This window comes from Neophocaena asiaeorientalis, unplaced genomic scaffold (genome assembly GCF_003031525.2).
Source record: "Neophocaena asiaeorientalis asiaeorientalis breed wild unplaced genomic scaffold, Neophocaena_asiaeorientalis_V1.1 scaffold14, whole genome shotgun sequence".
NCBI lineage: Eukaryota > Metazoa > Chordata > Mammalia > Artiodactyla > Phocoenidae > Neophocaena > Neophocaena asiaeorientalis.
This window is the reverse complement of record NW_020175192.1, coordinates 10,771,612-10,785,638: the sequence shown is the minus strand read 5'-3', so window position 1 is coordinate 10,785,638 and position 14,027 is coordinate 10,771,612. Positions and strand designations below refer to the sequence as shown.

General features: G+C 37.2%; 1 protein-coding gene across 4 annotated transcripts in view; it reads left to right on the top strand.

Moving 5' to 3' along the window:
- The window catches only part of WRN (WRN RecQ like helicase), a 127,556-nt gene that overhangs the window by 76,521 nt on the left and 37,008 nt on the right, over positions 1 to 14,027 (top strand). For all 4 annotated transcript variants that reach the window (XM_024765136.1, XM_024765138.1, XM_024765137.1 and 1 more), the window contains exons 19-22: positions 5,181 to 5,355; positions 9,113 to 9,294; positions 13,093 to 13,194; positions 13,477 to 13,569. In XM_024765136.1, the coding sequence (XP_024620904.1) occupies positions 5,181 to 5,355; positions 9,113 to 9,294; positions 13,093 to 13,194; positions 13,477 to 13,569 (552 nt within the window). The remainder of the gene's footprint in view (positions 1 to 5,180; positions 5,356 to 9,112; positions 9,295 to 13,092; positions 13,195 to 13,476; positions 13,570 to 14,027) is intronic.

Genomic DNA, 14,027 nt, shown 5'->3' with positions numbered 1-14,027 from the left:
GCTCGTACCTCTTTCTGACCAATGGGAAATTATTAAAGGGCCACATGATTCCTCCATCTGGGGAGGGATGCCATGTCTGCTGTGGTTTTCCAGATTTTTACAGGAAAGGGCTCCCAGGGACAATCAGAAGGGTTACTGGAGCCTGCGCCCTCTGTACCACCCATAATCCAGAGGCAGCCTCAAGCCGCACCCCTCCCCCTCTTGTTAGCCCAGCCCAGTAACGTGGGACTTACCCAGGAGAGGACTGGCAAATGGGTTTCAGTCAGGGGCCCTCTTTCCAAGGCTTCAAATACTTATTAGTATTTAAAGACACTTTCACCGGATGGGCAGAGGTCTTCCCCAGTAGGATGGAAAAGGCAACCAAAGTGGCTAGAACACTTCTATCAATAAAAGAAATCACCCCTAGGTTCAGGTTACCCTGCCACCTCCAGAGTGACAGTGGACCCTCATTCAAAGCCAGGGTTACCCAGCAGCTCTCACAGGCCTTAGGAATCAGATACCACCTGCATTCGTCCTGGAGACCTCCATCCTCAGGGAAGGCAGAGCAGGCCAGTCATAACCTAAAGAAAACCGTGGGCAAACTCTGTCAGGAAACACCAGAACCGTGGTACTGCCTGCTGCCAATAGCTCTCCTAAGGGTCAGGGCAGCCCCTGAAACAGCTATTAAGTTGAGTCCCTTTGAAATGACACATGGAAGGCCACTCCTCACCCTGGACATGCTAACTGACCCAGAAACCAAGCCCATCTTAAATACATTATAAACCTGGGCCAGGTCCAAACGGCCATAAAAGAACATGGAAACAGAACCCAGCTCTCCCAGATAACAGCCCCAGTCACTCCATTGTAAATCTGGGGACTGGGTGCTTTTAAAGACCTGAAAGAATGAGTCCCAAAGTGGAAGAGTCCTTAACAAGTCCTGCTGAGCACCCCTACAGCAGTTAAGCTCCAGGGAGTCAGGAGTTGGGTCCGTCTGTCCAGGATTAAACCTGCCTCCACTGATATGTTACAGGAACCTGAAGACATATATCCCAGCTATCCCTGTGAACCTACCCAAAACCCTCAAATAACCCTTCTAGGAGGTGATCCCTGAGCCAATGACAACCGCATTGATAAGGAAACTCTCGCTTTGACAAGTAAACTCTCGCTTTGACAATTGATTCCTTTGGGACTCTCCGGGTGACAGAAACAAGATAAGTGATGGTAGGCTGGGACTCCATAATTGCTAGTGGGCTTTCGTTTACTACATGATTTGATGTTTCTTTGCTCCTTGCTATCTGGTTACTTACGAAATTAAAACCCTGATTGATGCCATTATGAAGTTATCAATCACCCTAACTTTTCTCTCCCTCTTTTGGGGATCCACGTCAGGGGAATGGGAATCCAACGCAGTAGTAAATCTCTCAAGAATTATAGCTCAGGGATAAAATCTACCCCAGTGCTGGATCTGTCGTCTCCATCCTCAGAGTGATGCCTATGGGTTAAAAACAAGCTAATCTTTACACCTAGCAGTGACGACCTTACCTTACTGAGGGTCCTTCTAACCCTACTCTTAAAGTTCGTATTCCGTCCCTAGCGCAGCTTCCATGCTTAGACCTTAACCCCTCGCGTCAATAGATCTGATAAGAACCACACACTTATTTTAAATTGCAATAGGACTAGCTTGTCTTGCTGCCACTGCCCCTATGCAACCAGCATGAAAACTTGCAGTGACACTGGAGAACCTTCAGAATCTGATCAGTGCTTCTGTTACTCCACAATTTAATTGTTCTCACCTGTCCTGACAAAGCTACAGGTGGAACTCTCACCCATTGGTGCCCTCACCACAAATACAATCAAAGACTAAAAAACAAGGACAAAGCCCAGGTGGGATACGTACTTACTGGGCAGGAAAAACACCAATTGTCTGGAGTGTAATGTAGGCCCCCCCTCAACCCAAGGCCTACGGAAGGGTCCCCACCCCTCATGCACCCTCATATAATGGTGGGCCTCCCTCCCCAAGCTGTAACGGGATCCCCTCTTGGGCAGGCTCTCTAGAGAATTGGTTTAATTCTACAACAGTGCGTCAGGCATGTGCCCCTTCTGGATATCTGTTCCTTTGTGGTCTAGACATAAACCCATTGCCTCATTAGAACAACCCCAATCCCTCTTTCCCTTTCCCGGGATTAGCTGTAGCCTTTCCTTGTATAGAGAGTGCTCTGTTTACGGGACAGTGTACGTTAGGCCAACTGAGTAATCAAAGGAACCTAGGTATTACCATCCATAATATCACCCACCCCTGGGGCAAAAGGGCAATTGGCCTCATTTTGGTAGGGATTGGAGCTGCTATTGGGTTGGCATCCCCTTGGGAAGGCTTTGCTTACCATGAAGCAGTGCTCCGCAGACTTTTGGATAACCTTGTCAGCTCTGAGTAGGTCCACAGGGAATGCACTTTCCAAACTTCCGTTGTCTGTTAGTTCCTCAGCTGATGTAGTGATGGATAACAGACTGGTTTTGGACTTTGTTCTGGCTGAACAGAGAGTGGTATTTGCAGTTATTAATAAGACATGTTGTACCCACATCAACACCACTGAGCTAGTAGAAGAGGACATCAAGAAAATATATGACCATGCCAGATGGCTTCATTCCTTCGGACAGGGATACCCAAGCACTGACTCTATCTGGACTGCAATCAGAGGAGTGTTACCAAGTGTAACCTTGTTCTTACCCCTGTTTGGGCCTCTAGTTGCAATAGTCCTTATACTCATCTTTGGCCCCTGCCTTTTTAATCGGCTTGTTAAGTTTGTTTCTTCCAGCTTGCAGCAATTCCATGTCAAGATGATGGTGATGCAGGGATTCCAGCCACTCCCTGAAACAGATCCTGCTGGGATAACAGCAGAAGCCTTTCTGGGGTCCCTTGACAAGGCAGGGTGAGAGTTCCATGGCACCAGTTAGGTAGGGTCCATAAGCCCAATGGCAGCCTGAAGAAGCTACAGAAGGACCTTCCCCCTTCATCCTCCCAGTAAAGATTCCTTGGGGTCCACACCTCTCAGACGGGATTTGAGGTAGGCGATAGATGGGCCCCAGGCTGAGCAGCTGCAGCCAGTCTTCTGCTGTCACTTTGAGATAAGATGGCAGAAGGAGCATTGGGCCCTGAGACTACAGTTTCCTCATTCTTGTGGTCAAGGGGATTTCTCAGCCCATCACATGTGTAGAGAAGGTCCTCAGTTGTCCCCTAAGGAATTCCGGATAACACAACTCTAGGGGAGGGGCCAAAGGAGGGAAGAGACACCAGCCCATAATATGTCCTGCCAACCTCCCAGAAACCTTCGAGCTGACCAGGAAGGAACCTGAGTCAGGCCAAATATGGGCACAAGCAAGATGATTGGCTAGGGAAAACCTGGAAGACTGCCCCACATACGCGATCTAAGCCACCCCTATTGGGTGCAGCTAACTCTGCGAGTTCGCCCATGTGCTCTTCTGCATATACTTTGCTTCTCATAAATGCTGTATCTGCTTCACAATCTTGGTCTCTTTGCTGAATTCTTTCTTCAAAGAAGACAAGGAGCGAGGTCCTTTTACCAGCCATTTCACTGCTGTAATCAATAGGAATTTTTACTGCTTTGATTTTTCTGCTCTATAAGTTCAGATTTTTGTATTTTCTGCTTTTTTTAATGTAAAAAGTGATCCATATTGTTTGTATCAATTTGAACAATACAGATGCATGTAAATTGAAGAGTACGTAGATTTTTTTTCCAGTCCCATTCCTCGGTTATTACTACTGTTGGTATTTTTGCATTTAGCGTTTTAGGTGTCTGTTCTTTGTACTGTGCAAATATGTGTTCCCAGTTGTTGTTGTTAGTTTGCTATAGTATGTCAATCTTTTCTGCAATTTTCTCCTGTTATATAAAGTATTGCTGCTATCTTTCTATATATTATGTTTAATGTTTAGGATGTTATACAGTATTCACATTTTGGTGCACAATTTTTCCTTCTTTGAAAAATGTTTTTTAAATGAGATTCTTATACATTAAAAAGATAATTTGCATTTTTTTCACTCTATGGAGTTACCTACTATGAATTTTTGACATGGAAGTCCATTTGGTCACTCTCAAAAATTGCTTTGAGTAGATTATTCAGTAAGACTCGTAGAGTAAAATTACTGTCTAATTTTTCCCCTCTAAGTTTTCAGTGACTTTTACCATAGTCCTTCTTAAAGGTTTTATATACATTTAATTTTTAAATATTTACTTCACATTTTGTAGTATGAATGTATATGATTATGAACATTTAGATTATTTTTCACTATTACAGTTTTGTTGTGAATATTTGTGTATATGTATCTTTTAGCAGATGTGTGTGTTTGTAAAATAGATTCCTAAAATTGAAATTGTATCACAGGTTATGCACATTAAAAATTAAATAAAATAACTTTTCCTAAATCTAAATAGTATATTCTTTTTATATTGGTTAGGTCAGCATAAATGAATGTATTTACGTAAATGAATATGTTGAGGAATTAAATAAATGTTCTATGGAAATCATTATTTATACTTTTAATAAGTAAGCGCAAATTTCTAAAACAGGCTTTATAACAGATGTTATTTTCTGTAATGGTCGTATAGTCTCAAGTTACTAGTAAATACTTCCTTGAACTATAAAAATGATCTTTTACTATTGCATGAAAGTTCTTGCTTTTTTAGTAAACAGATTTAGAAATTCAATTTTACGATCATAAGAGGGCATAAGAATAATATAAATTTTATTCCTTCTCCTATGTAAACATTACATTTCTTATATAAATGAAGACTAATTGTTAATCTAGTGCTTTACAATTCCAAAGGACGGTAATTGCGTTTCCATTGGTTTACAGGTTTTTAGCAAGACTTCTGCTTCAATAAATAAACTTGTCTCTGGTTTTAATTTGAACAAAAAAGTGAAGTCAGAGGTGTTTGGGTTTAATATAATTTATTTCCACGTTTGAGTGTCTAAAATGTTTCAGGTATTTGTTAAATATGTCATTGTTTTTTATATGCTTTCTCCTTTTAGTTTTTTACTAAAAGGAAAATTAAAGTTTAAAAACTAAATTAAAATGAAATTGTATTAAAATTTTAAAAAGAAAGGGAAAATTAAATTAGGTAGAACTCAAACTGGTCTGAAGCCTATATGCATATGTTTGTCCTTTTGCTCTTCTTTTTCTTTAGTTCTGCTTGGGAATTTGAAGGTCCAGCTATCATCTACTGTCCTTCTAGAAGAATGACAGAACGAGTTACAGCTGAACTTAAGAAACTGAAGTTAGCCTGTGGAACATACCATGCAGGACTGAGTATTAACTTAAGGAGACAAGTTCATCATAGGTTCATGAGAGATGAAATTCAGGTATGAAGATTGATCATCATTACTGTCTGTTCCCCATAGTGGAAACAGATATTTCTCTAATATTTATTTACAAGATCTTTATTGAATACCTTCTAATTCTCCTTTTCTTTCCAGGAGGGACAATCAACTTTTTTTTTTTTTTAATTTTTTTTTTTTAGTTAAAAATGTTTTAAATTTAAATTTTATTTTATATTAGAGTATAGTTGATTTACAGTGTTGTTAATTTCATACTATATATAAAATAGATAACTAATAAGAACCTACTGTGTAGCACAGGGAACTCTAGTCAATACTCTGTAATGACCTATATGGGAATAGAATCTTAAAAAGAGTGGATATACATATATGTATAACTGACTCACTTTGCTGTACAGCAGAAACTAATACAAAATTGTAAATCAACTATACTCCAATAAAAAAATTAATTAAAAAATTTCTTTAAAGTTGGAATTGAATTTCATAATTTAAGTCTAATCGTGAAAAATATTCATTTTTCGTTTAAAAAATCGAAAAACAACATTTCAGGTGTATAGCCAAGTGATTTATTCATACATATACATTTGAATACCTTCTTTCTGATGAGCATAAAGCAGTCACTCTGATAGAATCAGTATATAATGTGGGAGATAGTTATGTAAGAAAACTATTGCAGGCAGGCTAGTATAAATGGCAGCCTGTACATAGAATAGTGTTTAGGTGCACAGAGGAGGGAATGCTGGCTGTTAAGTTAGGTCGTGTAATGGGGTTGGTTCACCCAGGAAGAAGCAATCTGAATAGAATCTGAACAAGTGAATAACCGTTTGTCAAGTATGCAAGACCAGGAGGTGATGAGGGAAAAGGAATAGGTTATAGAATTCCAGGAAGAAGGACTGGCATGTGCAAAGGCACTGTGATATGAGAGAGTGTACTGGGTTTAGGAAATGGTGAGTAGTTTGCAATGGTTGGAGAAGAAGGGAGTATGGAGTAGGAAGGGCACAAAGTATAGGTAAGAAGGCAGGGAGGAATGGTGGAGACTCGTAGGAAAAGAGTTGAATGGGTTGTTTGGCCAGGTTGTAGAGGGTCTTAAAACTTGCAAAGAGGCAAGCTGGGATTGGTGTGAGTTTCTCTAGTTTTTCCAGACTATTTTAGCCGTAGAATTCTTTATTTAAATGAAATTTTATCTAATAGGTAAAACAGATTAAAGTAGAATCATTCTTGTTGAAGTTGATGTGATGGATGAAGGGGTCCAAGAGCTTCCCTATCTCCAAGTCAGTCCCTGGGGGTATTTTAGAATCCTCAAAGTTCTGCAGAACAGAATTTGGAAACCACTGTGACAGACTACTCTATATTTTTGAGCAAGATAATAGTATTATAGAAACATTAGACTGGGAGCACCAAGTAGGATTGATCTGAAGGAGAAAAACTGAAGAAAGGAAGGGTATTGATGAAGTTATTGTGAAGTGTTACAGCTGAGATTCATAAAATGACTGGAATCCTGTTTCGGTGGGTGTCATACAGATTATTTGGGAAGATTTAAATTCAAGCCATGTGAGCAGGTTTAAATCAACACCATCAACATCATTTCCACACCCCGTAGCTATAAGCCTGGACTAGTCATCTCAAATTGAGAAGAACTTAACTTCTGCTTTGCATTTTCTGTCAAATAGGTCATCAGTTTCCTCTGTATCTAGATCTCTGTCTATGCAGTTCACTGTGCATTGTCATGATACAATGCATACCTGCCTGAAGGCATCTGTTCTCTTTCTTCCTCGTCTTTCCAAAGTTAGGAACAGCTATCACAGCTGCCTGGAGTAGAGATTTTATCCAAATTCTTAAATGCTTACATGTTTATTCTATTATCTCTGGAGCTTGAAAAGTATCAGATAAAATTTATTAGCTGCTGCTTATTGAATCTTAACAATCGAGAGCCAATAATTGACCAGTTGTTTCTTCTATCTTGGTGTATTACTAATTATTCATTTAGATAGAAACATCTCCCAAAGATATGAGGGAGACAAGATTTTTTTTCTTTCCTATTATTCATAACCAAATCTAACCACATTTGGATGTAGATTTGCATTTTGAGTTTGTGACCATTCATTCTTTTAATCCTGACTTTTAGTTTTATGTCCTTTTGTATTTTATTTGCCTTTTCAAGATGGCCTGAATTCCTTTCCTGTCTGGAATGAGGTTATGAATAAATTATTGGATAAAATATCTTCATTTACACCTGAGCGTCTATAAGGATATTTTGAAAATCATGTCTGCAGAATAGGTTGATCTCATCTAAAAGCAGTATCATATGATGAAAATTAGATCTTAAAAGTTCTCATCATACAAACACACAGATACATACACACACAGTAACCATGTGACGTGATGGAGGTGTTAAGTAACCTTACTGAGGTAATCAATCATGTCGCAGTATATACGTACATCAAATCATCATGTTATATATTTTAAACTTACATAATGTTATATTTCAGTTATATCTCAATAAAGCTGGAAAAAATTGAATAAGAAATAACATTTAAAAAAGAAAAGTTGGAATTATATTGCTTATTTACTCTTAAATACAGCAAAACTGTCTAGTTTTATTCACTCAGAGCTTTTTCTTAATATTATTTCCATCCCTAGATTTATTTTTCTTTCATCTTTCTCATACTTCCCTTTATTTGTCCTCCCTCCCTCCCTTCCTCTTTTTTCTACTCTTGGTGCATCTTAACACATTTTTAAAAATGACACTTTAATATTTATCAGTTATACACACACATAGTTTAACAAACCAAATCGTTCTCCAGTGCTTACGATGAAAAGCGTCAGCCCCTCATTCTTTCCCCGCTTCTTTTTCCTACTCCCTTTTAGCTTAGTCTTTTGCTGTTTGCCGCTGTATCTTACAATAATTTGCTTATACTGCTGCTACTTAGTTTATTTATTTATTTGCTTATGAGATTTAGGCATTATCTCTTGTTTCCCTGCTATGAAAGATGAAGGTGTAGCTCTTTCACATCCCTTCCTGCCCTTCTCACCCCATCCAGAAGTTTCTACCCCCTTCACTTCCAATATTAATACCATAATTTTGGTTAGATCAGTATATATATTCAAATATTCTATATTTATGTATTCTCTATAAATGCTTTTTATCTGTAAGACATGTAGTATATTTACAGTTACTTGTACATATTTTGTATTCTTATTATTAATACTCTTAAAAAAAATTTGTGTAGTTTTTTTTGGTGCTTACCACTAATTTTTCCCTAAGATTTCCCCTAGTCATGTAAATCTGATCTTGGTATACTCATTCACATTAGATATTCTACCAATTTTGTCCTTTTAAGTATGCAGAGATAAATTCATGATTCATTCTGCCATCTTTAATGTGAAGCTTCCTTCTACCTTAGAATAATGCTAGAAAACATTAAGATACTATGCAGTCTTGAAGCTTCATAATATTATCCCAAAGGCTCATTTAATATAATAAATAGTTTAAGAGCCTCTTTTCTGTCTTGTACTCAAGTGCATTTAGAGAAACCCCTTTATTTGCTTCTTTTAATAGAGAGGGAACAAATCCTATTTTATGGTCACCATTCCTTAATCTGTAAATTGGGCAGATAATCTTTTACTCTATAAGCAATTGGTTGAAATTATATTAAATTCAGATTCATGCCATGACTTTAGTTAATTAGTTAATGAACTAATTATTCTTACCAAAAGGTAAACATGTAAGGTTTTAGTTCTGCTAACTGATTGTCAAACTATGTTGTTATTTTATTCTCAGTGTGTAATAGCTACCATAGCTTTTGGAATGGGCATTAATAAAGCTGACATTCGCCAAGTCATTCATTACGGTGCTCCTAAGGAAATGGAATCGTATTACCAGGAGATTGGTAGAGCTGGCCGTGATGGACTTCAAAGTTCTTGTCATGTACTTTGGGCTCCAGGAGACATTAACACAAATAGGTAAAAACATTTATTGCTTTCACCCTTGCAGATTTCTTTCTTTCCACATAAGCTTCGAAAGTATTTGAGACAACATTCAAAATTTAAAGTAATGTGTATAAGTGCCTTTAAAACCAAAAGAAAACAGAAGACGTCTAAGAAGAACTTTGTGGTGTGTTGCTACCCAGAGGAGATGACCTAAATTTCTTCTATACCTCATTTAGTGTGAAGAGTTAACTAAAACAGCACTCTACTGGGAATGTAACGTAGATCTCATGGAACACTTTTTTTTTTCTTTTTTTCGCGGTACGCAGGCCTCTCACTGTTGTGGCCTCTCCCGTTGCGGAGCACAGGCTCCAGACGCACAGGCTCAGCGGCCATGGCTCCCGGGCCCAGCCGCTCCGCGGCATGTGGGATCTTCCCGGACCGGGGCACGAACCCGTGTCCCCTGCATCAGCAGGCGGACTCTCAACCACTGCACCACCAGGGAAGCCCTATGGAACACTTTTTAATATTGTTCATCGACGAGCTGTTTTTCTCCTCAGGTTCTCTCAAGTTTTGATATGTCTTCAGCCATAGTTACTTTAGATACCATTTATTTTGTTTTTATTTTTTTCTTCTCATGCTGCCATGGTGCTTATTCTAAATGACTTCTACCAATCCCAGTTTGTCTCTAATTACCACTTTTGTTTCCTTTGTTAGTTCTAGGAGAGCATGCCAGCTCTCCTTGGCAGTGTGTGAATGATCATGTTGCCCTGTACTGACTGACTGCCATGGAGAAAAATATTGTACTTAGTGTCTAGATACAGGAAAACCATTCCACTTAAGTACTAAACAGGTATCTTGTTGGCACTTATGTTCTGTGAGATTGATATTGAAAGGAAAACTTCATCTTGCAAAGTTTTAGGGGCAGGTTTACCAACTTCTTTCTTCATCCATAAGAAAAAAAAATTGAAGAAAAAAAAAACCTATACGTGGTAACTGAAGGGCCTGCCGAGATGAGGTGTTTTCAAAATGCACCTCCATATAGCTACATAAGTTGAGCTCTTGGATGGACCTATTAGCCCATCTTATTAAAATGATGAGAGTGGCTATCTAATACAGTTTTTGTTTTTATTTATTACTCAACAATTTTTTTTGGAGTACTCACTATGTTCCAAGCATTATGCTTTGTGCCGGGGATCCAGTGGTAAATAAAAGCAGATATAGTACCTGTTTTTATAGAGTTTACTGTATAATGGGAATAGCAGGTCTTAGTCACAGAATCATACAACCGTGGATACATAGTGTTCATTTTACTGCTCTTTTGTGTTTGAAAATTTGAATAACCAAACGATTTTTTGAAAAGGATCATGCAAATTTGTATAAAATTAAAACTGTGTTAAGTGCTATGAAGGAAATTGCATCGAGTAGTGAGTATATTATGGGTGTGTGTTTACCAAGTTATAAAGGTCAGATAAGGCTTCTTTGAGGAAGTAATGGGTTAACTTGAGATACGAAAGAAGAATAGGGATTAATTAGGTAAGAATGTTTGCTATAAATTTTAAGCTTCTTTTAAGAGTAGTCACTAACTTTTGTTTCTTAACATACAGTCAATACACCATCTTCTTAAGCAGAACAATTATTATTTTCCTTTTGACACTGGTGTCTATGTGAAGCTTTTTATAAACTAATTTAAAATAATTGGGATAGAACACAGCTCTGCATGCTACAATTAAATTTGGGATTGCATCAAACATAAGTTGATTCCTACCAGTTCTGATTTTATTTGTGCATTGTGTTAAAGATGCTGAAGATTTAACAGCCCAAGTTTTATATTGTGGCTTGGCAGGTTCATCAATCGATATAGTTCCTGTGTATCTGAGTCTCAAAAGATATTTTAAATGGTTATCTCATTAAGATTTAACAGGGAGTAACAGTGATTAGTAATCAAATAGCGGTGCCAGGAAATCCACTCTTGAATCTTTAGTACAGACAGGTTGTTCTTTGCATCCATATTAAAGGAAATAAAACTATAGGGTTAATCAGCATTAAAAAAAATTTCAGCAAGGATCGAGGCCCAGATCTCTGCCATCCTTGTGACAAACCTCTTCTATTAGAAAAAACAAAGTTTTAGAATAAATGGAATAGCTGGTTTTCAAATGAAAAGATCACTGTAATTCACAAAATTTTTAGTCTGTCTTATGCTAGAGTCCTGTGACTGAGAGAAGAAACTTGTCCAATCATCAGCCTAAATATGCAATTTTATATTTTTTATTGGCAAAATCTCAGTGTCTGCACCTGCCATTATTTAAAACAGTCAAACCCAATAGTTACTGTAATCTTTGTTTAAAGGGAATAATTTGCAAATTAATCTCAGTTTAACAAATCTTCCACTGGCTCCACCTGATTTCTATTTATGATATTGTTTCTAGAATATTTCTTCTTTTTCAACTTGTTTTTATTCTGAGGAATATTATACTGTAACGATTTTGATGGTCCTAAAAGAAGGATAAATATTCATTTGATTTGTTGTTAGAGACTTGTTACTTTCTTTTCTTCAATTTGTTACTGAAACTGATGAGAGTTAAATGTCGATCATGGGAACCAAACATAAGGGAAGATCTAGCTCTCAGAGTGTGGGCATTGTTTCCTTTGTTCTTTCTATCTGAGGAGAAAGAGGTGAGCTAAACAAACAAAACAGAGCAAAAAAGGGAACTAATATTTAGCCCATGAGCTAGGAATAATGAGGTTAGATGGTTGACCTAGGAACTAGAGTCAATCGTTGGAAGAGACTTTTTAGGGAAATTACATGGAAAGGCATGGTGGTTGGTGGTGTCAAATGATAAGAATGTTTTTGAATAAGAGATCATTTGTGTGTCCAGACTTTCCAGAACTCACTTAACTAGATTCCCTGTTGGTGTCATCCTTGAGAATTGTACAGAGGTGTTTTTATCAGTTAGAAGGCTGTATAGTCAAAACATGAGTGATGAGGATCAGTATTATCATTTAGATCTTGTGGATAAATTATTTTCTTTTGAAATATTTGAAACCTATTCAACTCAGATTTTTCTTTATTCTCGGAAAGATATGCAAAGACTGTTTGGAAGATTATCATCATCTGATGTATGATAGTCATGGAATTTCTTCACAGGAGAGTAGAATTAACAGAGTCAGGATGAGGAATAGCAGCATTAACTTAAAAAAAAAACATGTCTTTAGTGTTATTTTAAAAGTTTATATAAATTCAGTATTACGGGGAAAAAATGGTTAGAATTGTTTGAGGAAGGAACTTAATTCTGATATTTTATTGGTGTCCTATAATACCCCATAATACAAAGAGGTAGTTTTTAGAGGGCTGAGAAGTTCTCTGAAGAGCTAAAGTGATGAAGGTTCATATTTAGATCATGAGTCTTTTTCAGTATTCCTTATATAGATTAGATACCTTTAGTTTCTCATATAAAATAACTTAAAGAATAACCTTTTACTGGGAAAAGGTAAAAATTCACGTATAGTAGAAAGATTGCCAAAAAAGCAAGTAGCATATAAGTCAAAATGAAGAACTGTAGGGTTTTAACAGTTTTTCATAGGCAGCTAAAAAATTGATGCTTGGACATGGGTAGAATTCTTTCAAAAGTAATTTTCATAAAAATCAGAAAAATGCTTGCCTCTTATGGGGGCATTGACAGGGAAGGGACACAATAACTTGCTGAGGTGATAGAAATGTTCTTTATCTTGTCAGCACTGTGGATGTTACAGACTATGAAAAATAAACAGGAATAAATAAATGAAATAAAACGAATACAATTTTAATAGTACTGTGGTATTTTTAATTGACAGGCGCCTCCTTAGTGAAATATGCAATGAAAAGTTTCGATTATACAAATTAAAGATGATGGCAAAGATGGAAAAATATCTTTATTCCAGAAGGTGTAGGCGACAGTAAGTATTATTTACTTTATATCAGTTAATAACAAGGATTTATAGATAATACTCTTAAGGAAAAAGTTTTGCAAAGTAATTAGAAGTATTTAAAAGATATTTGATGGTGTTAACATATGTGCTGAATTTTTAAGGCAACTTGCTTTGTGCCTCAGTAAACTGAAGCCAAATAATGAGGTCTCAGCTGAATCAGTTAACATTGATTTCACCTCATTATTTTCAACAATGAATTTAACATATGTTTTTGTTCTTTTATTTAATTTAAAATTTTCTCTTGGGTAGACTCATCTTGTCTCATTTTGAAGACAAACAGCTACGAAAGGCCTCCGTGGGAATTATGGGAACTGAAAATTGCTGTGATAATTGCAGGTCCAGGTAACGTTTTCTTCTTCTAGATGGACATTCTAAAAGTCTTTGTTTCTCTTCCTTTGCAAATAATTTTTAATTGAATTTTTGTTGAGTGATATGTATTGCAGTTTTTTAAAAACAAAATAATGAATTTATTTATTAAAAAAGAGGACAAAGCAAACAGTATTACATTCTTTTACTTTTATAAATAGATAAACCAATTAATGATAGACCTAAATCTAAACATATCAATAGTTATATTAAATGTAAATGATCTAAAAATACCATTTAGGGCTTCCCTGGTGGCACAGTGGTTGAGGACCCTGCCGATGCAGGGGACACGGGTTCATGCCCCGGTCCGGGAAGATCCCACATGCCGCGGAGCAGCTGGGCCAGTGAGCCATGGCTGCTGAGCCTGTGCATCCAGAGCCTGTGCTCTGCAATGGGAGAGGCCACAACAGTGAGAGGCCCGCGTACCGCAAAAA